Source organism: Lampetra planeri, chromosome 76, assembly GCF_965212315.1.
Source record: "Lampetra planeri chromosome 76, kcLamPlan1.2.h2, whole genome shotgun sequence".
In the NCBI taxonomy this organism is placed as follows: Eukaryota; Metazoa; Chordata; class Hyperoartia; order Petromyzontiformes; family Petromyzontidae; genus Lampetra; species Lampetra planeri.
The window spans coordinates 940,812-968,164 of record NC_136181.1 but is presented as its reverse complement, the minus strand read 5'-3'; the positions used below and the strand labels follow the sequence as shown (position 1 = coordinate 968,164).

At 45.4% G+C, this 27,353-nt stretch overlaps 1 protein-coding gene across 3 annotated transcripts in view; it reads left to right on the top strand.

The window, feature by feature from the left end:
• The first annotated feature begins 9,858 nt into the window (after positions 1-9,858).
• Positions 9,859-27,353, top strand: part of LOC144737983 (protein mono-ADP-ribosyltransferase PARP14-like) — a 124,663-nt gene continuing 107,168 nt past the window's right edge. For 2 of the 3 annotated variants that reach the window (XM_078620904.1, XM_078620905.1), the window contains exon 1: positions 9,859-10,220. In XM_078620904.1, coding sequence (XP_078477030.1) covers positions 10,049-10,220 — 172 coding nt within the window. In that variant the 5' untranslated portion in view covers positions 9,859-10,048. The remainder of the gene's footprint in view (positions 10,221-27,353) is intronic. The other variant, XM_078620903.1, reaches the window with a different exon arrangement.

Here is a 27,353-nt window from a genome sequence, read left to right as displayed (position 1 = left end):
GTAAAAGGTTTCAGTTTGGTGTTTTAACATCTTAACACCTGTTTTGTTGCCAGAAAAAAAAGGGAAAAACCTATTATATTTTGGTATTGGCAAAGGAGGTCCCATGATATTTGATTCTTATTTTGGGCAAAGGTTAAACTGCTTAAAGTCATACATATTTATAACTAGCGGTATGTACCCAGCATTGCCCGGGCGAAAGAGACAGAGACACAGGTCGACCTACACGCACAGACATTGACCCACACACACAAAGACATCGACTTACACAGACACACATATGGACTCACACACACATACGTAGACTCTCACGCACATATCGACCGAAGCAGACATATGGACTTATACACACACATATCGACTAAGAGACACCCACATGGGCTTACATACACACATGGACCCATGCGCACACATCGACTTATTCACACACACATTGGCCTACACACACATACACATATGGACTCACACACACACAGACATGGACTTTAGATACACACACATGAAGTTACACACACACATGTAGTGGGGCATGTATGACGTCAGAGACGGTTGAACTTGAGGCAACATGGATTTGTTTTAATCTCAACTTGACAGCTCACACTTGAAGAGGTAACGGCCTCTTCACCCATTCTATCGAGGGAAGTATTCCCAAGCTAACTCTTCTACTTCCCTCTACTCTACGATCCTCCTCTCAAGGAGACTAACTGACCTGGCCCAGCTTCGGCACAGTTCTCGACCACCATCCACACGAATCCGGCCCTTAAAAGGACATCAGCCTTCGCGGCTCTGGGGTCGTACCACTGGCTTGCTCTGCCAGGCCCTTAGAAGGGCAGCGGGTCAGAGGAGAGTCAGGGTTTATCTAGCTGGACTTCAGTCTTCAGCTGGTTTTTCGTCTTCAGCTTGATCGAACTGCCCTTCTGCTCTCAGGGTTATGTGGGATCACACACACCCCACAGCCCCCTCCCCTCAGGAGGGGCTCTGGTCATGGGTAACACAACCGCCCCGCACCGGTTTATACCATTCCCCACCAAGGGACGGGGTTCTGTGGGATCACACACACCCCACAGCCCCATCCCCTTAGGAGGGGCCCCGGTCAGGGATAACACAACCACCCCGCACCGGTAAGTACTGTGATTCACTCGGGTTTGGTGTGCGCGCGTTCCAGCATCACCACCACACAAATATCGACTCACACACACACATTGACTTACACACACATGGACTAACACACATACATATGGACTCATATATCGACTGACACACATAGACACACACAAAGTGACTTACACACTCACATGGAGCCATGCACACACATCGACTAACACACATACAGCGACTTACACACACACATGGACTGACAATCACACTTGGACTTACACACACACATCGACTGACACAGCAATCCACGATGATGTTACAGCTAGAGCAATTTTCTCTCTCTGGCGAGCCTTAGCGAGGAGCAGTTTGAAAACAACGGTCTTCCCAGTACTGGCAGATGCATCAAGGGAAAAAAGACTCGATTTGTAGTCTCAATTAGTTGCAATAATTTAGTGTAGGCTTCAATTTGTGCATGCATGAGCTTTGGTTAATGTCCTAAATAATTGTACGAAGTTGCAAAGCATAATAGCATATTTAACGTAGGATCTCTTGAGCAAGGGTATGCAGGTTGTCCGTGTAGGGCGTTGGTAGGCCCATATACGCGAGGTATTTAGCACGAATGGAGTGCAATTTGTCCTGAAGGAGGATGAGGGCCTGTTTGAAGATTACATCAGAAAGGTTGATGTAGATGTTTGTATTTTGTCATTGAGCTCCGTGGAGGATGTCCTCACTCATGCCCTCTTTGTATTTTTGGCAGAGTCCTATGGGGTTAGATGGGCAGCAAACTTGAAGATGTATGCAGAAGAGCAATGTCAATTGGAAAGGGGATTGACCAACAGAAGCTTCTGTCATAGCTTTATGAAGATGGTGATCATGCGCAAAAATTGCACGAAGATTGCAAGCTATATGTTTGGTAGACAACTCCTTCGACTGTTTAGAGGTCTTGGAAAGATTTGTGCCCTTTGACAACATGGAGAAACATTGGGAGAAAGTAGCACTGCTGATTGTTGGGATGAACTGTGTAGACTCATCCTAAGGCATCCGATTAACTGTCAGCAGCACGTCGCTTCAAATTGTTTTAGCAGTCCATGTATAGTAGGAGGGAACTTAATGGTAGAGCAGGTTGGCAGCAAATGGGTAACTTTGAGCCAGGGTCTGTTGTTGGGCATTTCCTTTAGTGACGTATATGCGTTGACCATTTAGAAGGTGAAGTGGCAAATATACGACTGTGGGGGAACGTCATGGATGTAGAAGCCAATAATTCAGCAAATGGTCCCAATGTTGCTGATGTATGTTCCTTGGAACAAAGTTTGAGCTCATGCAGACTTTGTCCCTCTGTTTTGTAAGGCAAAGACTGGCATGTCAGAGCCTTTGCTGATGTATTGTCAAAGATATTTGATGGATTTTTTTAGAATAGCAGAATTTCACATTAAAGTGGGCCTGGAAGATCTTGTACAGGAGAGGGCAGTAGAGGACGATCCACCAGTTATTAACCTTAATTAGCGAGTTAGTGGCAGGTCTGAGCGTAATTTGAAATCCATCATGCTCAGTAGTTCTGTGACGATATTAACGATAGCCATCATGGGCCGACTGAGTGTGTTTCAAGTAGTTGCATTGATACCTCTTGGAACACCTGTGGTCTTGCATACATGACGCATTTGGATAGAACAGGCCACATGGGCCATGGACCATTTGGTTGAAGACCACATAGGAAAAGGGCAGGGTCTTGATGAGGGTGAGGTAGCTCAGCACTGATAAATGTGTCAATGTGACTTGCATGAATTGTTTCCCTCATCCATCGGGAAATGTGAGCATGAGAAAGATGACGTTTTTGCCACCCAATGGTGTGCAAGGTATTGCTTGTCTATGCCAAGACGCTGCCTTCGTTGGCCGTAATAAGCATCATGAGGTCATAAACTGTGAGTTTAAGACCCTCGCTAAGATGTCATGTGTGTCTGTTGGCTTTTGGTTTGGATAAAGGTAAACCTGGATCTCCTTTAATGTGGGATTGCAAGTGAAGGTGATGAAGAGATGAGGCGTGGCATATTAGCTAATGTACATCATGGCAGTCTTCTCATGCATGTATCTTGGTGGAGCTGTGAAGGATGAAGGCAAAATAACTAATCAGGCCACATTGTGACCGTTTGCATCTCCTTCGGCATTGATGGCATCCCAGAGATGAGCATACTGTTTACATGCAGACAGTTTTGATTCAGTTGAATGTAAAGAAGGCGCTCACTCTCAATGTTGGCAACATACTGGTGAAAGAGGTTGGCGCACAACAATATGCGGTTTCCTCCTCTGTCCATGATCACGAAGGAATATAAGTGTTGTAGAGGAGAGAGTTTTGTGAGCATGTCTTTGTCCTGCAGCTTTGTAATTGGAGGAATCTTGACGTGGTACCCATCTTGGGCTTGCGACAGGAAAATGTGTTATTGTAGGGTATCGTATGCTCTGTTAGTGTCAGGAAATCGTGCAATGGTGTTTTCTTGGTATGGCAGAACAATGTCTCGCTCACAATGTTCCTCACCCACCGTAAGAAAGCAAGGTCAACAATATTTGGGGCATTTAACCTCCCTGCGTGCTCCCCGCTTTGGTGAACAGTAAAGGTGCGGTACGGCAAAATTTGAATAGTTTATGTTCCCACCAATGTAACAAAACGATAGACAAAATGCAATGGGCTGTAGCTAAGAAAGTCTAACGTATTTAGCAGTATAACATATTAATCAGCATCGCAGTACTAAGTATGAGTAAATAGCGTGACGGGAGCAATCGAAGCAATATAAATTCATTGAAGAAATAAGCTGAAATAAGTATAAATGAAAGAACAACAGTATGCACAGGTAAGTTGAGAAGCAGGCTACATTCTAGATTATAGACTGCCAGTACGCCGACTCAATGACATAAGCATTGCTACAGTGTACATAAAGAGCTGGCAATAAGGACAGCAGCTGAAAAAGCAAAATACAGTCGACCTGAAAGGCTGGCAGTACACTGAGTGAGGTAAAGAAGCAGGCAACAGATTATAGACTGCATACACTCATAATTGGCTAAAGCAAAATTGGCAGTGTAGATAATAGAGTGGCAGAAAACTGACGTTAATTAATCAGCAGGCAGCAGGCCACATGACAGACTGGCAGTAGACCATCTGTCAACGTATTAGTTTAATAATAGTAAACCATGAGCCTGAGGTCTTATCTGCACACAAACAGTTATTAGTTCCATAATAGTAAACAATGAACCTGAGTTTTTATCTGCACACAAACATATTTATTGTAATATCAGCCAACTTATTAGTTTCATAATACTAAACAATGAACCTGAGTTGTTATCTGCACACAAACATTATTATTATTATTATTATAATATCTTCCAACTGATTAGTTTTACAATAGTATCAATGCAGCAGAGTTGTTATGTGTGTTAATGTGAAGGATTAGCATGATGTTAATGTAAGAAATTAGCATGTAAAAGTAAGCTCGGAGAGCGACCTCCTAGACGATGGCACGGAAGTGGCTATGTTAATGTAAGGGATTAGCATGATGTTAATGTGAGAAATTAGCATGTAACTGTAGAAAAGAAGAAGAGCGGCCTCCTCGACGAGGAAGTGCAACCCAATGGGTGTAATCCGAAGAGCCTGTGAGTATGAGAGTGCAATCCAAAAGACATGTGCGCATGAGAGTGCAATCCAAAGGCATGAGAATGCAATGCAATGGACATGTGAGCAGGAGAGATCTAAGACAGAGGCATAGAGTGAGAGAGACACAGAGAGTCGAAATAACAACTGACATATGCAGGTTGGATAGAAACATCACAGTCAGTTAAGACTTTACCTGGTTAACAACGTCCTTCCAATGATTGCTCAGTTTGTACCCATACTCTCGGTTGAAGTTGTGTCTGTGTTTATATATCTGGATGGCTTCATTAACAAATCTCTGAAGGTAGCCAGGAGGTTTGCACAGTGCCTCCGTCTTGGAAAAATCTATTTCGTGTGAGCCCACAGCGTTAAAACAATGATCGGCAAAGGCAGAATTATTGGTCCTACCGTGTTTCAGATCGGCCTTGTGTTCACGGACGCGGTCCGAAACATGCCGTTTCATGTCCCCAATGTAACTGCTGCCACAACCACAGATCAGTTTGTAGACACCAGGGTATTGCATGTCACGAATCATATATTTTACAGATGGGATTAAATCACAGATTTTGTGTACTTTATTGAAACGAACCTGGATCTTGTGTTTGTTTAAGATTTTGCAATAAGTTTTGATAACCCCTGCTATGTACGGTAAAGTGATGTTTTTTGTTGGATCCTCAGAAGGTTGTCTCCACATGGCTGAGGAGACAGCTTTGCGGATTGTGTGGTCTGAGTATCCATTCATCTTGAGGGCTTGGTGTACGTGCTCCAGTTCACTGGCTAGGTGGTGCTGGTCGGAGATGCAGCAGGCCCTATGGTGTAGTGTTTTGATGAGGGAATTTTTCTGGGCTGGATGCTGGTGGGAGTCAGGCTTTAGATAGGCATTCGTGTGGGTGGCTTTCCTGTAGAACAATGTCCCAACGAGCCATTAGATCTCTTTTCGCTCAAAATATCCAGGAATGGTAGCTTGCCATCCTTTTCTACTCCCATGGTGAATTTAATAGACATGTGTATGGAATTGATGTGGTTAAGAAATTGGTTCAGTGCTGGTAGGCCATGTGGCCAGATAACAAACGTGTCATCTACGTATCTCTTCCACAAGGAAGGACGTAGGGTGGATGTCTGGATGGCATCTGTCTCAAATTTTTCCATGAAAACATTCGCTACCACTGGCGATAAGGGAGAACCCATTGGGGTACCCTCATTTTGTCTGTAGAATGTACCATTCCAGGTGAAGTATGTGTTGGTAAGACAATGCCTTACCAAAGTTGGTACATCTGGATTCAGTCCTTGTTGGACTAAGTCTTCAAAGATTACAATGGTGTCATGTACAGGTACATTGGTAATTTCCAGTCTCGGGTTACTTTCTTAAATCATGAAAAAGCCAGTGCGTTAAGTGATGTCTTGAGTTTAAGCAATCTGATCGACAAATGGAGGCAATTAAATTGTTTATATCTATTGTGTTTGCAAAATGTATAAACACAGAATTTAAATTTAAATATGTGAAAGGTTGTTTCTACATTTCGTCCACAACAAACCGTTGCAATAAAATTAATCGGCCCTGATTAGGAGTCGATTTTGCTGCATTGCCCTCTGCTAACTCCCAGGTAACAATTATACATTCCAACAACGTTGGCACAATGTCGCAGAATGCTTACGGTCACATTGTACTTCTCAGCAATTTTCATTTCTACGTTTTGATAAACACCTTCCCGTTACATTGGAAAAGTGTGTTGTAAATAGATTGCCAAAACCTTGTCACATCATCGTTACAGAATTGTAATGATGTCGTACTTTTACATTCAACATAAACGTAATATGTACGTGCACGTATGTAACAGTTATGGAAGGAAATTGGAGGAGCCAGAGGAAATCCGTGCACAGTAGGGGGAGAACAGAGACTCCACACAGAAAGGCACCCGAGTGGGTATCCAACCGAGGAAATCTAACTCTGAGGCACGAGTGTCACCAATGCGCCACTCTGATGCCCATAATGAGAGCCATTTTCAAGCTCTCTCTCAGAATCAAGTTGCTGCCATATTGAGAGAGTGAGGCAGTAATATATCTTTATTTGGGGGCTTGTTTCTGGTCTCGTGGTGTGAGTTTTCACGTGACACTGTAGTTCAATTCTGGACAAGCAGAAACGATAAAATTCCAGACATTTCAGACCCGCGCATGCACTCGTGACAAATCAACACATCTTGCAAATCAATGTTTCTTTTGGGCTGCTACAGTATATGTACATATGTTCAACTTCTTTCGCACTGTACGTAGCCAGCCGTGCTAATCGGAGGTGTGGCAGAAAGGACAACAAACTAAACACGTAAAATATTTTTCAAAAGTCAGTTTATCAATCTAGATGGTTTAAAAGTGCATAGCTCAAGTGGCTACCAAATATCGGAAGGAAGAGCGTTGCAGACGGCCGCAGAAGCGCACCTGAAAGCGCCGTGCGATGCGGTGACCACCGTCTTTGTTTGATGCTTAGCCAAAATCCGCACGTGCCACGAAGGCTCAATTATCGGCTACTAGCTGTTTGTAAACCAGCATCTCGACGGACTTGAGCCTTTTCAAATCGACCAACTTTCCATTGGTGATGTACTGAATGTACATCTCCGAGATCATTTGCACAGGTAACAGCGTCTAAACATTAAATATTCAAAGTAGAAATAATGGGGGGTTATTTCAGCGTGGAGGAATTTATATTTGTCTCACCCAGTTAACATCCATATTCTCCCAGGGTGCGTTTTTTTCCTACTCAACATCATCTCATCACACGTATGGCATCTGCGGGTATATTTACTCCCACGTCAGGATGTGTCCTTAGCACCCTCTCATCAGTCTATGCAGCGATACACAGTCAACCAGACTGGCAACACAACAGCGATTATACTTCGCTTCGTGTGAGCGATCTCACGTCCCTGGTCTCATTGTTCGCTTTCCAGTCTCAACTCCATGCTCTTCCAGACTCTGGAGAACCGCTTGGCTCCGGGAAGACGAGTCTGCTTTTGTCCACCCGCTACCAACCCTCCTTGGTGTCCACAAACATTCATACACCCGAAATCTAAAATTAAATACGGATATATTTCTAATACCATACGTCATTACAATCAGTCACTGCAATATTCAATGCGAGGGTAATACGTTCAGGCGACGTTCCATAGAACTTGCGCTCATTCAGCCCCTGCCAGCCCTTTGAAGAGATGCCCACCAAATGCTGCCGAACTGCCTTGGGATGTTCCTCCTCTGCAACGTGGCTCCGGCTTCGATCACCCCGTGCAGAATGTGAGGCACTGATTTAAAACGTTTACCTGTTATAAAAAGAGCTTCATAGCTCATCGGATTCCTCCTGCAGTCTAAATAAAAATTCCGAGCCCTTGCCGCTGCCGCTTGATCCTTTCTTTCTCTGCTTTCCCCCTTTCCAATCGACTCGTGACCCCTTGTTGAGTCTGTGGGTCTCTGCGTGTTGGGTCTGTGGGTCAGCAAACTTTATGACTTTGTGTTTAACAACGGTGTACATTGCCCCTAAACAGGTCGTATAACCCACCACACACCCTGTTTCAGCAACCTGGTGCAACCTTAGTCTACAATAAGCGTTTCAATGAATGTCCATTTTGTGTTTTTACGTCAAATTATATTGGGGTCTGCAAGGCCGTGAGGGCATTGTGGGAGAATGACTGTGTAGTGGGCGGTGGCTGCTTGGACCGGCTAGGGCCGGTAGTGATGCTGCAATTGTGCGGGTATTGGCGATGTCCGTGACCTCGCTTTGAACTTGCGAGGTCGACGCGTGGTTTGTGGCTGCATTGTGCACGTCGCCTTTAGAACGACGTGGCGAGATGTTAACTACCTCGCCTGGTATACAGGAGGTCGTTAGTTCCATCGAGACCATGACGCCTGTTGTATATTTGGAGTTTGCGTGTCTCTCTCTCTTCCCGTGGTCACGTGGATTTTTCCCCGGGTCCTCCGATTTTCCCTCCCAATCGAGAATCAACATCGCGGATTTATCTGGCTGCTATAAATGTCCACGCCATAAGACACAGTGGGCCTTACCTGGTAAAATAAAATAAAAATAATAAACATAAATAATATAAGGAATGTCGTGTTCGTTGTTGTTATCCACATTATACGTTGGTATCATTGTCTTTAGTTCATCATCTCCAGTTTCGTTGTCGTGAGTGAATATACTCCGCACTACCGATTAGCGCGGTCGACTACGTACGGTCTACAGGAGTCCGGGGAACTGTTGCAGATACGTTTTTATTCTTCACAACAGACTACAGTGTACACTGCTGCACTGTGGCCCACGACATCTCTCTGATCCTCAAACAATCGGCAATTTATATTTTTTGGCACTAAACCAAAATAAAAAATGGTCAATGTTGAAAGTGATCGTAATGGCTGCAATGGATCCGCAACATCGGCAACGCCCCCATTTTATATCAGTGGAATTCAGTCTCACTGACCCATGGCTAACTGACCCATGGGTACTTGACCCATGGCTAACTGACCCATGGCTAACTGACCCATGGCTAACTGACTGACCCATGGCTGACTTACCCATGGCTAACTCACCCATGGCTGACTGACCCATGGCTAACTAACCCTTGGATAACTCACCCATGGCCAAACGGAGCCATGGCTAACAGCAGTGGTGATTGATACGGTGTCGGGAGGCATTCACCGAGCAGGGGATTGTCAAATGCACTGTGTATTATTATAGATGTATAGGGTGTGTGGGAATATAAATAAACCATTCATCCGAGTTCGAATCCCATTCACAGCTACAATGCGATAAATGGACTGGGCCTGCCTGCTTGACTAACGTGGTGAGAAAAAAAAAGTCCAGTGGCAGCATTCTCATGAAGTTTAATATAAACGTAAATATAATAATCCCCGAGGGATGAAAAGAGATTGTTTGAAAATAACCTAAAGCTGTATAATAAACAATTTAACTTATTTATACAGTCACGCAGTGGTTGCCTTGTGTTGTACTGCCTTTCACACACCTTTCAACTGAACTTCTACTTTTCGAGTTTCGTATTTGCTCTTGGGTAGTGATCCTATCACCAATGTGCATTCTGTTACTTTGAACCCAGCCACGACCTGCGCATCCGCATTCCGTTTGTCGCATTTAGCCAGCACACGACTGGCGACCGGGCTGCTGCTGCTGTATGTGGATACGTTGAACTTCTTTTGCACCGTACGTAATCAACTGTGATAGTTGAAGGTGCTACTGCTGCTCTATGTATGTACGTTGAACTTCTTTCGCAGCGTACGTAGCCTACCGTGCAAGTCAGAGGTGCTGCTACTGCTGCTGCTGCGATGGAAGGCAGCAGCAGCAGCAACGAGGTGGACGTGAGCGCCCTCCCAGCCCTGAACAATTCGAAGATCCTCAAATACTTCCAGAGCAAGCGGCAGTCTGAGGGAGGCGAGTGCGAGGAATCCACGCGGCTGCCTGGCGGAGGAGTCCGCCTGCGCTTCAAGGAGAGAGAAGGTGTGATAACGACTAACCTCCGGCTTCGTCTCGCACTCAATAAGTGCAGCGGTAGATGCTATTCCCACACCGTATGCAAGCCAAAAGGCATCATCATGGACTGAAGAAAAGTAATTGGGATTATGGCAGGGCATTGAGAGTATTGATAGATATACCTACCTGTATGTATACACTAGCTCACCCTATATTCAGCCATTAGTTTGAAAGAGTCCACCCAAGTACACCCGTGCCTATTTAAAGACGGCTGGCCAGCGTCAAAGTGTCAGCCAGAACACATTCTCTAGATGGCTTTCCCAGAGCTCCCTTTAGTTGCATGACCAATTAATTTACCAAAATTGTCAGAATTGTGGCTAGGAGATGTGAAATACCTTGCCTGGTATGCAGGTTGACCCTGACGCCTGCTGTATATTTGGAGTTTGCATGTCTCTCTCCCCGTGGTCAAGTACATTTTTCTCCAGGTCCTCCGGTTTTTCCTTCCACATTAAGAATCAACGCGCATTTAGAGGAGTTGCTGCAATCAATTTCCACATGAGAAGCCACTTCGTTGAAGTTTCATTTATGGCCAAGTCGCTTCTGATTAACACAGTTTGCGACAGAAATTTATCAGACATACAAAATAGAGCTTTATAGCTCAGTGGGCCTTACCTGAGAAAATAAAAATAGTTGTAGTTTCATTGCAGGGTTACACCTCTGTCGTTTAAGTACTGTAATGTTGATTATTGCTTAGAGGACATGGGATACTGGGCAGTGGTGGTGGTTTTGTAATGCAATTAAAATCAGACACGTGATGGATCACGGATCGTGGATCACGGATCTGCCCATATGTGGAAGAAAGTGGGCGTGGCGTTGCCCGAATGGGGCGTGACTTTGCCCATGTACGGTCTTGTGGATCGATGTGTCTATCGTTATCGATTCTGTTCTGTCCATCGGGCAGCCGTTTTGCAATTGTCAATTTTATCTAACATTTTGCGGTTGAGAGTGCATAAAAAACATTGGTGTCAGATTTAATGTTAGTTTATGTTCAACTGTTATGTTAATATGATATGTAAGTCTAAAACAATACTATGCTGATGTCTGATTTCATCATAGCCTCGATTCTGAGTTCATACAAGACCATTGTATTCTGATGTCCTATTTCATTTTAAATATATTCTGTGACTATACATATTTATGTTAACTTGTATTTGTAAGTCTATATAAGACAGTGGTATTCTGATGTCAGTTTTTATTTTGACATAGGTTATGTGAGTGCACACAAACCCATGGTATTCTGATATCCGATGTGATATGAACATTAATTCTGTAATGTCGGCCACACTCCTAGGTGCTGTGATGTTCAGCGCGTTCACACGGGTGTCCGATTTAATGTGAGGCTGCTTATGTGGCCGCATTCTATTGTACCAGATGAACGATGCCCATTTTTTAAATCCTTTATATTAAGTTCGCATGCTTGCTTGCTTGCGTGCTTGCTTGCTTGCTTACGACCGTGCAAATCTTTCGGTCGTTTTTTAACCCACTTCCCGTGATCCAATCGAGCTGACATTTTCCACACAGACTCGTTGTGCCAGACAATTAATGTTCGTGAAAAAAAAATTCCCAAAATTTTACACTTTTTAGGCAAAAAATTTTTATTTTACATATATTCAAATAGAACTCATTCATCGCTTTGGCTGAACGTCACAGTATAAGAGCCCAGAGCGTAACCCCTCCACAGGCCGTGGCGGAGTAGCGCAGTTGGTAGCGCCCTCGCTTCCCATGCCAAAGGTCGCGGTATCGATCCCCGCGTCCTCCACAGGCGAATATATTTTTAAACCCTTTATATTAAGTTCGCTGCCACGCATATGAAGGATTTATAGTGAAAAACTTTGTTTTTACGGGTTATACTTATAAATCCTGTATATTAAGTTCGCTTGCTTGCTTGCGTGCTTGCGTGCTTGCTTGCTTAGGACCGTGCAAATCTTTCGGTCGTTTTTTAACCCACTTCCCGTGATCCAATCGAGCTGACATTTTGCACACAGACTCGTTGTGCGAGACAATTAATGTTCGTGAATTTTTTTCTCCAAAATGTTACACTGTTTAGGGAAAACAAATTAAATATTTAATTACCAATTGTTTAATACTGCAGACAATCATCTGACCCATAGGTGGCAGCCATCTCAAGCCAGAGGACGAGAGGACTCTAGCCGCCACGCATATAAAGGATTTAGAGTGAAAAACTTTGTTTTTACGGGTTATACTTATTATTGACTGTATTCCTGAGTATGCAATCCAGTGGGAGCGCCAGAACCATGTGAAGATGCCCGAATTCATGTCCCGGTGCACTACGTGACAGAGTCCGTGCAATGCACAAACAAGACGATATCATATTAGACCACAACTTTGTTTCATGCGGTGTCTCAGGGGGTACGTGAGGTGATTTATAAATGTGTGAAATTATATTATACGTGAGAGTTATTGGTGAATAATCACGTATGCATCTGCCAATATAAAATAACGATGATAAGATTGAAATCCATATAGTAACCTAAAACGATATAAAAACCTTGCTAAACTCACTGATAGTAAACAATGTGGTTTACAAGAGTAACCAGCACATTACATCACGAGGACACCTCGCAAAATGGACAATTGGCTAAAATATTGATGGTAATTATTTTATTAATTTATTTCTCAGAAACTCGTTGGGTCAGGCAAGGGGGTTACTTGTTTGGAACAAGGGGGATACAACAGTAGCAAACAAGGTTAATATAAACACTCACTGATGTAGTGTATTCTTGGCACTGCATTGTTAGTGTGTTCCACAATATACGTTTGAAACTGCATTCTGGGATTGAGTCCACACTCACCATGAATATGTTTGTCCCTTTCCTTTTAGAACAGACTGTGTGAATAAGCCACGTATTGGCACTAAAGTCGTTGGTTCGTATTTTCCAAGCTGCATGGCAGCTTGGAAAAGCAAGCAATCCGCATGATGAACATGGTGGACATTCGGAGGTTAACCTGATTTCTGGAAGCAAATAAATAAATAACGGAAGGAAAAAAGTATTTTGATTCGGTCAACAGACATAGTGCAACACAACCCCGAGAAATACAAAGATAAAGATTCCCCGTGTAGCCTTAACATACCGTTGGGGCAAGTGCTGTTAACGAGTAGTAGCACCTATGAAGGCTGGCACTGTGCCACACAAGGGGGTGGGGTGGCCCATCACCACACCCGATCGCCTTTGTCTCCCCAGTGGCGATGTTTCCACACCGCACCATGTACTCATTTTAGGCTGAGTCGACCTATGGGGAGGCCCAGGATCGGTTCAGATAATCGTCACTTGTGTTAGCCATGAGCGGGAATCGAACTCGGGTTCGCCAGGTCCGTAAATCAGCATACAAACCGCTACACCACCGCTCCATTCCCCCAGGGCTGGATGAAAGTTCTTGTAGGCCTTAGGCACTTCTGTTTCGTAAGCCTTCAGTGATAGCTCTGTTCAGCTGGTCCTGCTATCCATGCTACTACGACCCTGTTACTCGCTAAAGCGGATTAAACAAAAAACTGTCTCCCATCAACCATAGGACAACAATACCGCATGTTTTCCCTTGTACTGTTCTTTATTGAGAATGAGATTGTGTGGAAAACACCATTAGAAGATGTTTTTGTTAATTTGGCAATGACAAAAATCTCGAAAAGTTAATCGTGACTGCAGAAATCCAAACTCTTTGGTTTTTTCGGTAAAGTCACGTAGGTAGAAAAATAATAGATTACGACATTTCGATCGCAACACAAGCAATCATCATCAGGTGGGACAACCACAGCAAGACCACACTGCTGAAGTAGGCAGTAGGGGTGGAGAGTAAAGTGGGCCACCGCGGCAGCACTGGAGAGGTCGGCTGCAGTGACCCGGGTGCTGCGGTCGGGTCTACTTTCTGCCCTGCCTCATCTCCCCCCCCTCACTTCTCTATATAACCTCGTGCCACAGCAGCTCTCTCGCCTACTTCAGCAGTTTTTTCTTGCCGTAGTTGTCCCACCTGATGACGATTGCTTGTGTTGCGATCGAAACGTCGTGATCTATTATTTTTCTACCTACGTGACTTTACCGAAAGAACCAAATAGTATTAATCTCCAGTGTTAATATCTCTCTCCTTATGAAAAAAAAAAACACGATTGATATGACTGCCTCTTTGTATATACACTGTTGCCTATCCTTGCTATATATAAATACATTTATTCAAGGATATTTCTTGGTTAAAAATAATGTATCATACAAACAAATAAGTATGGTCAACATTTATTTCCTAGGCCCTTTTAGTTTTCGTAGGCCCTATGCACAGTAGCCTATTGTTTGATATGGCCCTGGTGATTAGGCGAGTGGGTGTGTGAGTGGGTGGGTGAGTGATTTGGCCCTAAGCACAGTGCCTACTGTGGGTCTGTTGAATAATACGGCCCTACCTACAAGTCTGAACTTCACTTACGCCTGTGGCTCCACGCAATCCTGACACACACAGACGATTCACATAGTCCAAGACTGCACAGCACATCCGCTCCACCGGACATCAGCTGGCAGGCCAGCCACTCAAGTTTCAGCTCGCAGCAGTCCTGGTGAGGGTAGAAGCCTGGGTTAGATCCCCACTCCTGCTTGCTCCCTCCAGTCCGCACAAGACGCCGCTCTAAGCCTTGCTTCTGGCTTTTGTGGCTGCACACGACCAGGAGGAACGCTACGCATCGTTAGGAACAAGGCAGAGGGAGGAAGCCTCACTGACATCTTCCACGGCCAACATTCCATTCACTCCACTTCAAAAGCTGAACGTAGTGACGTAAGCGTAGACTGCAGGTTTACTGCTCTTATAGCTGGCTCCAAAGTTCGGCTCGCTGCTGCTGTGGTTCTGCTGGTGTATGTGTGTATGTTGAACTTCTTTCCCACCGTACGTAGCCAACTGTGCTAATCAGAGGTGCCGGGGGGGGGGGGGGGGAAGGATAACAAACCAAGCTCTAATGAAATGAGTTCGTCAATCTGCTGCTTGTACCCAATGGCTGAAACGTGGTGTGGCGTGCCTCTTTCAGCCAGCCATGTCTCATTCGCAAACCTCTCATGATTACAGTCATTAAACAACTTCACACACACACACACATCGGTACGATCAATATAGCAATTCTACACTGCGCAGTACCCCTACACGCCTGCCTTAGAATCGGACATCAGGATAACCATCGTCTTGTACACACTCAGACTACAGTCAGACTACATACATTTCGATTTAAAGCTTTCGTGACTGCAGGGATTCATCTTCTTGGTTCTTTCGGTAAAGTCACGTAGAAGGGAAGTAATAAAATAATAAAAATAAAACATAATAAAACAATTCTCACGACGTTTCGGCCACAACGCAAGCAGCCGTCCTCAGGCGAAGAATGAGAACATTATCAAGCTAGGAGCTTATATAGGTGTAGCGAGGAGGAGCGCCTTAACAAAAGAATGTGCATATGAAGAGGAATTTAGCATACCAATGGACAATGCGTAGGGGGTGGGCGGAGGGGTTTCAAAGTCCCATTATGCCCATGCATTATGCAGGATCAACAGCACCACGGGGGGGCGCAAGGAACAGCGTTGTAACAGTGGTCTGCCACGGCTGAGGTGTTTGTCCTACCGTGTTTTAGATCAGCTTTATGTTCACGAATGCGGTCTGAGACGTGTCGTTTGGTTTCCCCAATGTAACTGCTACCACAGAGGCAACTTAGTTTGTAGACGCCAGGGTACTGTATGTCTGGAATCACATCTTTTACAGATGGTACCAGATCACGGATTTTATGTACTGTGTTGAATCGGACCTGGATCTTGTGTTTAATCAGGATTTTGGAGATCTTTTTTGTGACCCCAGCAATGTAGGGTAAGGTGATGGTCTTGAAAGGCTCCTCAACAGGATCTTTCTTGATGGTTGGAGTGATGGCTTTGCGGATTGTGTAGTCGGAGTAACCATTAGCCTTAAGAGCTTGGCGTACGTGTTTGAGTTCACTGGAAATGTGTTCATAGTCGGAGATGCATTGGGCTCTATGATATAGAGTCTTGATGAGGGAATTCTTCTGGGATGGATGGTGGTGGGAATCCGGTTTTAGATAAGCATCCGTGTGGGTGGCTTTCCTGTAGACAGAGTGGCTCATTGAACCATCAGGTCTCCTTTTGATTAGGACATCCAAAAAGGGTAGCTTGCCATCATTTTCGACTTCCATGGTGAATCTGATGGCTGGGTGTATGGAATTGATGTGGTCGAGAAATTGGTCTAGAGCAGGCCGGCCATGTGGCCAGATGACAAAAGTGTCGTCTACGTACCTCTTCCATAAGGTCGGGCGTAGAGTGGCAGTCTGGATGGCGTCCGTCTCAAATTTTTCCATGAAGATGTTGGCTACAACCGGAGATAGGGGGGAGCCCATTGGGGTGCCCTCAATTTGCTTGTAGAAGGTTCCATTCCAGGTGAAGTATGTATTGGTTAACCAGTGTCTCACCAGGGGGGGTACCCCAGCATTTAATCCTTGATGAACCAAGTCTTCAATGATTGCGATGGTGTCAGGCACAGGCACCTTGGTGAACAAGGAAACCACATCAAAACTGACAAGCAGGTCCTCTGGGGACAGGGCAATCCCCTTGATTGTCGATACCAGGTCAGTAGAGTTTAGTACTGCAGAGGTGGTTTTTCCAGTGAAAGGCCGTAGGATTTCGGACAAAAAACGAGCCAGTTTGTAAGTGGGGGAGTTGATAGTAGAGACAATGGGACGAAGAGGTGTATCTTCTTTATGTATCTTTGGCAAGCCGTACAATCTTGGTGGCCTGGCTGCAGAAGGTTTCAACGAGAACTGTTTGGTCTGATCAATTAATGCGGTTGAAGCAGAAATGATGTTGTTGGTTTTGGAGACGAGGCTGTTGGTGGGGTCTCTTTTTATTTTTGTGTAGCTGCCATCGTTGAGTAGTTCTTGAATTTTGTTGTTGTATTCTATTTTGTCCATGATGACAGTGGCATTGCCTTTGTCGGCTGAGAGGATGACAATGTCATCCCTCTTTTTTAATTGAGCTAATTCAAAACGCTCATCTTTGCTGATGTTGCTAGCTGGCATCTTAGCGTTTTTGAGGGTTACAGAGATTTCAGATCTTGCTACGTCTGCAGCGATGTGACTCAAGCCCTTGAGAGCTACATCTACTCGAGCAATTATATCATTAACTGGTATGTGTCTAGGTGTGACTGCAAAGTTTAGTCCTTTAGCTAAGACGGATTTCAAACCTTCAGAAATAGGACTGTTACTGCGATTAATTACGACTTTGTTAGACAAGACACTCTACAAATCACACTTATCTTTGAGTGCAACAATGTCCACATCGGATTGGGAACACGTGGAAAAAATGACTGCCTCTTCAGCTGCCGCTATGTCGACTAAATGTAAGGACAACTTGATTTCCAAATTCAACCGCCTCTCAAACAAGAAACCGGACCCACACATTGAAAAGCTAGATGTTAACAAAGTCGTAATTAAAGATGAGCGTTTTGAATTAGCTCAATTAAAAAAGAGGGATGACATTGTCATCCTCTCAGCCGACAAAGGCAATGCCACTGTCATCATGGACAAAATAGAATACAACAACAAAATTCAAGAACTACTCAACGATGGCAGCTACACAAAAATAAAAAGAGACCCCACCAACAGCCTCGTCTCCAAAACCAACAACATCATTTCTGCTTCAACCGCATTAATTGATCAGACCAAACAGTTCTCGTTGAAACCTTCTGCAGCCAGGCCACCAAGATTGTACGGCTTGCCAAAGATACATAAAGAAGATACACCTCTTCGTCCCATTGTCTCTACTATCAACTCCCCCACTTACAAACTGGCTCGTTTTTTGTCCGAAATCCTACGGCCTTTCACTGGAAAAACCACCTCTGCAGTACTAAACTCTACTGACCTGGTATCGACAATCAAGGGGATTGCCCTGTCCCCAGAGGACCTGCTTGTCAGTTTTGATGTGGTTTCCTTGTTCACCAAGGTGCCTGTGCCTGACACCATCGCAATCATTGAAGACTTGGTTCATCAAGGATTAAATGCTGGGGTACCCCCCCTGGTGAGACACTGCTTAACCAATACATACTTCACCTGGAATGGAACCTTCTACAAGCAAATTGAGGGCACCCCAATGGGCTCCCCCCTATCTCCGGTTGTAGCCAACATCTTCATGGAAAAATTTGAGACGGACGCCATCCAGACTGCCACTCTACGCCCGACCTTATGGAAGAGGTACGTAGACGACACTTTTGTCATCTGGCCACATGGCCGGCCTGCTCTAGACCAATTTCTCGACCACATCAATTCCATACACCCAGCCATCAGATTCACCATGGAAGTCGAAAATGATGGCAAGCTACCCTTTTTGGATGTCCTAATCAAAAGGAGACCTGATGGTTCAATGAGCCACTCTGTCTACAGGAAAGCCACCCACACGGATGCTTATCTAAAACCGGATTCCCACCACCATCCATCCCAGAAGAATTCCCTCATCAAGACTCTATATCATAGAGCCCAATGCATCTCCGACCATGAACACATTTCCAGTGAACTCAAACACGTACGCGAAGCTCTTAAGGCTAATGGTTACTCCGACTACACAATCCGCAAAGCCATCACTCCAACCATCAAGAAAGATCCTGTTGAGGAGCCTTTCAAGACCATCACCTTACCCTACATTGCTGGGGTCACAAAAAAGATCTCCAAAATCCTGATTAAACACAAGATCCAGGTCCGATTCAACACAGTACATAAAATCCGTGATCTGGTACCATCTGTAAAAGATGTGATTCCAGACATACAGTACCCTGGCGTCTACAAACTAAGTTGCCTCTGTGGTAGCAGTTACATTGGGGAAACCAAACGACACGTCTCAGACCGCATTCGTGAACATAAAGCTGATCTAAAACACGGTAGGACAAACACCTCAGCCGTGGCAGACCACTGTTACAACTCAGTGGGCTCACATGACATTGACTTCTCCAAGACGGAGGTTCTCTGCAAGCCATCTGGCTATCATGAGAGATTCGTTCATGAGGTGATCCACATATACAAACACAGAGACAATTTTAACCGAGAAGATGGATTCAGGCTTAGCAATCATTGGAAGGACGTAATAAACCATTTCGATACACATTAGGGTGAGTTGAATAATACATAGTGTTATATTAAAATGTATAAAGTATAGGGTGGTTTACAGCAATACAGTATATAATTTAATGTTGGGTTTATCTATGGCAGTACTGTATATGCTAAGAGAATAAAGTTTAGATGGAAGTATATTATATACTTCTTACGACGTAGAATTGTAATTTTATTATTTGTTGTTAGTAACTCAGCTTATTGTAGAGTATAGTAAGTATCAGTTTATATTTTAGTTTTTTTTTTTATGTAGTTTTCACTTCGGTTTTCTACGTGGTTGTTTGGTAAATGCAGCTACATATCACTAACATTCCTGTCCTTTATTAACGCTGTTCCTTGCGCCCCCCCGTGGTGCTGTTGATCCTGCATAATGCATGGGCATAATGGGACTTTGAAACCCCTCCGCCCACCCCCTACGCATTGTCCATTGGTATGCTAAATTCCTCTTCATATGCACATTCTTTTGTTAAGGCGCTCCTCCTCGCTACACCTATATAAGCTCCTAGCTTGATAATGTTCTCATTCTTCGCCTGAGGACGGCTGCTTGCGTTGTGGCCGAAACGTCGTGAGAATTGTTTTATTATGTTTTATTTTTATTATTTTATTACTTCCCTTCTACGTGACTTTACCGAAAGAACCAAGAAGAAGACTACATACAGTTGGATATCAAATCGGACGTGTGAATACCATTGCTTTGTATAAACTCACTGACACATCTGTGAAAAAAAGCTTCATAGCTCATTGAATTCCTCCAGTATGAATACATATTTTGATTCTGAATGGAGTTCAATATGAAATCGGACACTTACGGTATCAAGTGTAATGTAAAGGCAGACATGAATACCTTTGCTTTGTACGCCCTCACAAGAAGAACAACATAATATTATGAAAGCCGGGCGTTCCGTGTGTCCGTCAACTAAATAATGAGAGCCTTTCAGATGGCCTGAATAAAATAGTTACAGAAAGCAGGATGTGGGGGTAAAAAGTTGATTGATCAAGTTTACAATAATGTTCGACCTCCCCTGCAAAACAAAAACAAATCACTCTCCCCCCCCCACATCCCAATTTTGTATTTATTTTGGAGGAATACAGTGAGGGAAAAACGTATTTGATCCCCTGCTGATTTCGTATGTTTGCCCACTGACTAAGAAATGATCAGTCTATAATTTTAATGGTTGGTTTATTTGAACAGTGAGAGACAGAATAACAACAACAAAATCCAGAAAAACGCATGCCAAAAATGTTATAAATTGATTTGCATTTTAATGAGGGAAATAAGTATTTGACCCCTCTGCAAAACATGACTTAGTACTTGGTGGCAAAACCCTTGTTGGCAATCACAGAGGTCAGACGTTTCTTGTAGTTGGCCACCAGGTTTGCACACATCTCAGGAGGGATTTTGTCCCACTCCTCTTTTGCAGATCTTCTCCAAGTCATTAAGGTTTCGAGGCTGACGTTTGGTAACTCGAACCTTCAGCTGCCTCCACAGATTTTCTATGGGATTAAGGTCTGGAGACTGGCTAGGCCACTCCAGGACCTTAATGTGCTTCTTCTTGAGCCACTGCTTTGTTGCCTTGGCCGTGTGTTTTGGGTCATTGTCATGCTGGAATACCCATCCACGACCCATTTTCAATTCCCTGGCTGAGGGAAGGAGGTTCTCATCCAAGATTTGACGGTACATGGCCCCGTCCATCGTCCATTTGATGCGGTGAAGTTGTCCTGTCCCCTTAGCAGAAAAACACCCCCAAAGCATAATGTTTCCACCTCCATGTTTGACGGTGGGGATGGTGTTCTTGGGGTCATAGGCAGCATTCCTCCTCCTCCAAACACGGAGAGTTGAGTTGATGCCAAAGAGCTCCATTTTGGTCTCATTTGACCACAACACTTTCACCCAGTTGTCCTCTGAATCATTCAGATGTTCATTGGCAAACTTCAGACGGGCATGTATATGTGCTTTCTTGAGCAGTGGGACCTTGCGGGCACTGCAGGATTTCAGTCCTTCACGGTGTAGTGTGTTACCAACTGTTTTCTTGGTGACTATGGTCCCAGCTGCCTTGAGATCATTGACAAGATCTTCCCGTGTAGTTCTGGGCCGATTCCTCACCGTTCTCATGATCATTGCAACTCCACGAGGTGAAATCTTGCATGGAGCCCCAGGCAGAGGGAGATTGACAGTTTTTTTTGTGTTTCTTCCATTTGCGAATAATCGCACCAACTGTTGTCACTTTCTCACCAAGGTGCTTGGCGATGGTCTTGTAGCCCATTCCAGCCTTGTGTAGGTCTACAATCTTGTCCCTGACATCCTTGGAGAGCTCTTTGGTCTTGGCCATGGTGAAGAGTTTGAAATCTGATTGATTGCTTCTGTGAACAGGTGTCTTTTATACAGGTAACAAAGCTGAGATTAGGAGCACTCCCTTTAAGAGTATGGTCCTAATCTCAGCTCGTTACCTGTATAAAAGACACCTGGGAGCCAGAAATCTTTCTGATTGAGAGGGGGTCAAATACTTATTTCCCTCATTAAAATGCAAATCAATTTATAACATTTTTGACATGCGTCTTTCTGGATTTTGTTGTTGTTATTCTGTCTCTCACTGTTCAAATAAACCTACCATTAAAATTATAAACTGATCATTTCTTTGTCAGTGGGCAAAAGTACAAAATCAGCAGGGGATCAAATACTTTTTCCGTCACTGTATATGTCTACACATACTACATTCAATAGAGTCAGTATTATCTACTATCTGCTAACTTTATAGATGCCTACACATCCTACATACAATAGTTAGTAGTATCTACTAACTTTATAAATACCTACACACCCTATGTACAATAGTTAGTAGTATCTACTATCTACTGACTTAAAATATGCCTATGTGGGGGCTACTGCCTCCCGATTCCTCTCTGTGAGACATAACTCTCGGCTGGTCCCTTAGCCACCTTGTTCATTCAAACACCCTCCATGTACCTTCCCTCAAACATTGGTAATAACTACCCGCACGCTACTGCTCAACTCCGTGCACGCTCTAGAAATCGCATGGCAGCTGGGGGTCGGAGGTCGGAGGGCCATGGCGTGGCTCGCACACGCGCGGCCGCTCGTCTAAAGGGGCCGTGGAACAGGTATTTGCGGTGGGTGTGAGCCCTCACGCAGAACGCGTCTCAACACCGACCACCCACGTTACGAGCGCACCCCCGTAGAGCACTGACTACACATGCTGTGAGCATACGTACACACAGCACCGACAATCCAAATGCGATACCTCCCCTCGCACAGCCCCGCGCAGCACTCACACGCTGTGAGCGTACGTACACACAGCACCGACAATCCAAACGTGATACCTCCCCTCGCCCGGCCCCGCGCAGCACTCGCACGCTGTGAGCGTATGTACACACAGCACCGCGCGCGTTCACACTTCTCGTCGAAACCACACGAGGCTACGATTAGTTGTTAATGATTTATTATTGGCTGCCTGCGATTTGCTGTTAAATCAGTGTGGATCGACAAGGCTGACCTACGCTAATGCCCGAGGGTCTATTCCCGGTTTATCTAATTCGATACGCTCTAAGCGGATTTGGATACTCCTTTACCTCTTTACTCACGGTTGGATGCGCTCGGCGTTGTGTTGGTCTCCTCGCCGCTCACCTCGACGCGTCGCACGGACGTTCAGGTGGCCGAGCTGGTAGCCATCTCGAGCGCTGACTTTTTCGAGTAAGAGAGAGTTTTACCTCTCTGCGTCCTCTTTTTATCCCCCATCTACATCAAAGAATGCCGACCCGAGTGCCTTCTCGGCCAATCAGGTCGCCACGCTCGTTCAGCCCCATTCCCGATTGCTCTAACAATGGGACCCCCGCCGATTGCGGCGCCGATCCACGGGCACCTTTCTTATGCCAATCAGCCGCGGTTTCCGTAACAAAGGCTCGCCGCGGCTGCTGCGCTACGGCGGTCCCTGCGCACACCATCCCTGCTAATCAGCCGCATTCCAAGGTTTCCCTAACAATGGGTCTGCTGGCTTGACTGCGGTGCTGGCGGCGGTCCACGGCGCCTTTGTTCTGCCAATCAGCCCCCCCCCCCCCCTGGCTTCTCCCTTCGTTCGTGGCTGTGGCCCCCCCCCTGCCGGCCTTGTCGATACGTGTGTGTGGGGGGTGCGTTTCAACCGTGGTGGCTGGACAGCCCCCATCGTGACCATGCGATCTCAACCCGGGTCACAGCGCCGCAGTGCGAACCAGCATCGGGGGAGGTCGCCCAATTCCCTGGCCATAGGAAACCGTGAAGATTATCCCTATGAGGGCTTTCGGGTAAAAACCTGCCAGCCAGGAGACCTCCCCTCGGCGCTCTATGTGGGAAAATGTGTGAGGGTGTGTTTATGTGGGGGGCGGTGAGGGGGAAGCGGGGTCGGCCCCGTCGCTTGGTGGTGACGAGGTCGTAGATGGGGCGCCCGCCGAGCGGCTTCGCGGCGGTGGCATCACACCTACACACCCTACATACAATAGTTAGTAGTATCTACTATATACTAACTTTATAAATACCTACACACCCTATGTACAATAGTTAGTAGTATCTACTATCTGCTGACTTTATATATACCTACACACCCTACATACAATAGTCAGTAGTATCTACTATTTAGTGACTTTATATTTGCCTACACACCCTACATACAATAGTCAGTAGTAACTACAATCTACTGACTATATATGCCTACACACCCTACATACAACAGTCAGTAGTATCTACTATCTACTGACTTAAAATATGCCTCCACACCCTACATACAATAGAGTCAGTATTATCACTAACTACTAACTTTATATATGCCTACACACCCTACGTACAATAGTCAGTAGTGTATACTATCTACCGACTTTATTTCTACCTACACATCCTACATACAATAGTAGTATCTGCAAACATTGGGAGATTTGGGGGGGAGAAGAGGACATCTTTGGGGGACGACAGGCGAGGCGTTAGGCCCCCAGAAGCCCTCCGCAGGAGCTAGGATAAGCCGGCCACTGGCCGCCGAAATTTTCGTATTATAAAGTCAGACAATCAGAATACAGTTTAAAATCAAATCGAACGTAAGAATATAATACAACTAACATGAAGAAATACGTGTGGTTTGCATGAACTCAATGCACATGCTGTAGCTCGTTGGCACAACAATCGAGAATCCATGAATGACATTTATCGTATCATAGATGTATTAGTATTGGTTCATATTTCGCGGGCGAATCACTGCGTCGATGCATTGCTAATTGATCCACATATAGAGTCATCCCATTGGTTAGTATAGGATCACTTAAAACGCATTCCTTTTCATGATTGGCACGTTCGGCGATTCGCTCGCAGACCGTTTTGATTGGATCACAGCAGCATGGCTGCTGTAATCCAGCACCGTGGAGGCAAGGGTTGGTGGATCACCACACACATGTTGAGACATTCCCTTCCCGTGAGCGAGATGTTAACTCCCTCGCCTGGTATGCAGGAGATCGTGGATTTGATCCCGACCTGACGCCTGTATATTTAGATTTTTCACGTGTCTCTCCTCGTGGTCACGTGGATTTTTCTCCGGGTCCTCCAGTTTTCCCTTCCATATTTAGAAACACGCGTTTAGAGTATTTGGCTGCGATAAATGTTCACATGGTAAGCCACTACCTCAGGTGTCATTTGTGGCCAAGTTGCTTCTGAATAAAGCTACATAGCTCAGTGGGGCTTACCTGAATTTTTTTTTCAGGTACTCCGGTTTCCTGCCAGATGCAAACACGCATTAATTAAACAATAACATTCATAATACAGTTTTTGGGTTAGATCACGTAAATATAAACGTGTTGTTAACCCACCACCACCCGACACAGCCAATTAGTAAGGTTTGTTACCTAAACAAAACGTTCCGATTAATTACTAGTTCAGCACTAACCAGTTGTGTGTTGGAGAATAAACCCACTACAACATTCACAATTTGAGTTAATGACGTTTCGCTGGTTATTACAACAGCCAGCTTCATCAGTCGATTTGCCAGAATTGTGGTGGATGTATATTTCTGCGATCGAACACAAAAAAGCCTTTATTATGAAGAATAATAAGTCGCGAAAGCGTCTGTCTTATTGTTATTGTCTTGTTGTCCCGGTCTGTATCTCTATCTCTCCTTGAGTGCTCTTCCTTGTCTCTGTGGTTTGTCTCTCGGTCTCGCTGCTATAACACTGTCTCCTTGTTTTATTTCTCTCTCTTTAGAACTGCCGCTTTTTGTTGTGTTTAGTTTGTTATACTTCCCCTGTACCTCCAATTAGCACGGTTGGCTACGCAAGGTGCCAAATAAGTTCAATATACATGCATACTACGCTTTCTGCTATGATACATACTATACACGACACTAATCACTACTATAGGCGCCATCCATGTATTCCGTACGCATGGAGTTTGGGGAGTTAACCCAAATGCGTACGCTTGCGTATGGGGGGGGGGGGTCTACTGACAATGTGCGTACGCATAGGAAACGTTGGGGGGGGGGCGGTGAAGCCTCGATAATAATTTGTCTACATTGGCCTTCAAATGAGTTAGATAGTCCGGCGGTGGGCTATCTGTTTGCTTAAACACGTTAATATTATTAATCCTTGATTGTTTCTGCGTGGATTAAATATCGGCCGTTCTATAGGATTCGGGGGGGGGGGGGGGGTCAAGCATATGTACGCAGTTGCGGGGGGGGGGGGGGGGTTGTAAAAAGTACGCGTGCGTACAGGGAGGGGGGGAGGGGTCAGGTTTTGACAGATTTTTGCGTACATACAAAATGGATGGCCCCATACACTTCACAACTATAGACTACTAGCGGTAAGTACCCGGCGTTGCCCGGGCGAAGAAGGCAGACACACATGTAGTGACACACACAAATGGACTCGCACACACACACATAAAGCTACACACACAAATGCACTCACACATACATACATAGACTGAATAACAACAACCGCCATTCGCCACTAAGTGGCGGTGACATCACAACAACGCTTGTGCCAGGCTATGTGCACCTTGAGGCCACGTGAAGTGTCGAACGCCCGCTGGCAAGAGGTCACGGGGCAAACCCAGATGGCACAGGTCGACTGACGAAGACGACTGGCTGATGCAGCACCTGTGGCCCCTACTGTGGCAACTTTCTGTGCTTTAGCCACCCGGCGCTCCGCTCGTTGTTGTGAGCGTCGCTCCTCCGCCTTCCGTTGTTGTTGGAGGGTGACTGCCTCCAACTGCCAGTAGCGTCTTTCAGGAGCCTCCTCCAGTGGCCGATCTTGACACGGCTGGTACCAGTCATCCGCAAGTGGACTCAGCTCCAAGTCTTCCTGTAGCACATAACTCCATGTCTTCTCCAGCCCGTGCCGCATCCATTTAGCCCCCTCGATCCGGCGGAACAAAAGCTGTTTAGGCATGCGGTGGCTGGCCATGCGGGCTACATGACTCAGGCAACGCAGCCTTGCCTGCCGGAGGTCACCGATGGGACTTTGTCCACATCTTTCAAGGATTTGTGAGCTCCTCACACAATGCAGCCTGGTTAAAGACAGGATGGATCGTAGGCAGGCCAGCCTAAATGTTTATAACCGGCGAAGATGTTCCATTAGGGGGGTCCAAGTTTTGCAAGCATAGAGAAGGGAGGGAATGACCGTGGCTGAGAATACCTGAAGCTTCGTACGGAGTGATAGACCAGGTAGCGTCCACACAGCGTTACGCAGCCAATGAAAAGATACTGCAGCTCGACTGATTCGGAGTGAGACCTCTGCTGTTATACCGGAGCCGGTCATTAGCACACTGCCCAGGGAAACTCTCCACTGTCTCCACAACTGGCCCATCAGCAATTGGGAGTTGTGGAGTTGGAGTGTCCGATGGTACAAAATAGCCAGGCAGGTGCTTAGCTTTGGTTGGGCTGATGGTAAGGCCCCACCTGTTGGTGGCAAGCTCCAGGTTCAGCAGCAGCACCTGGAACTCC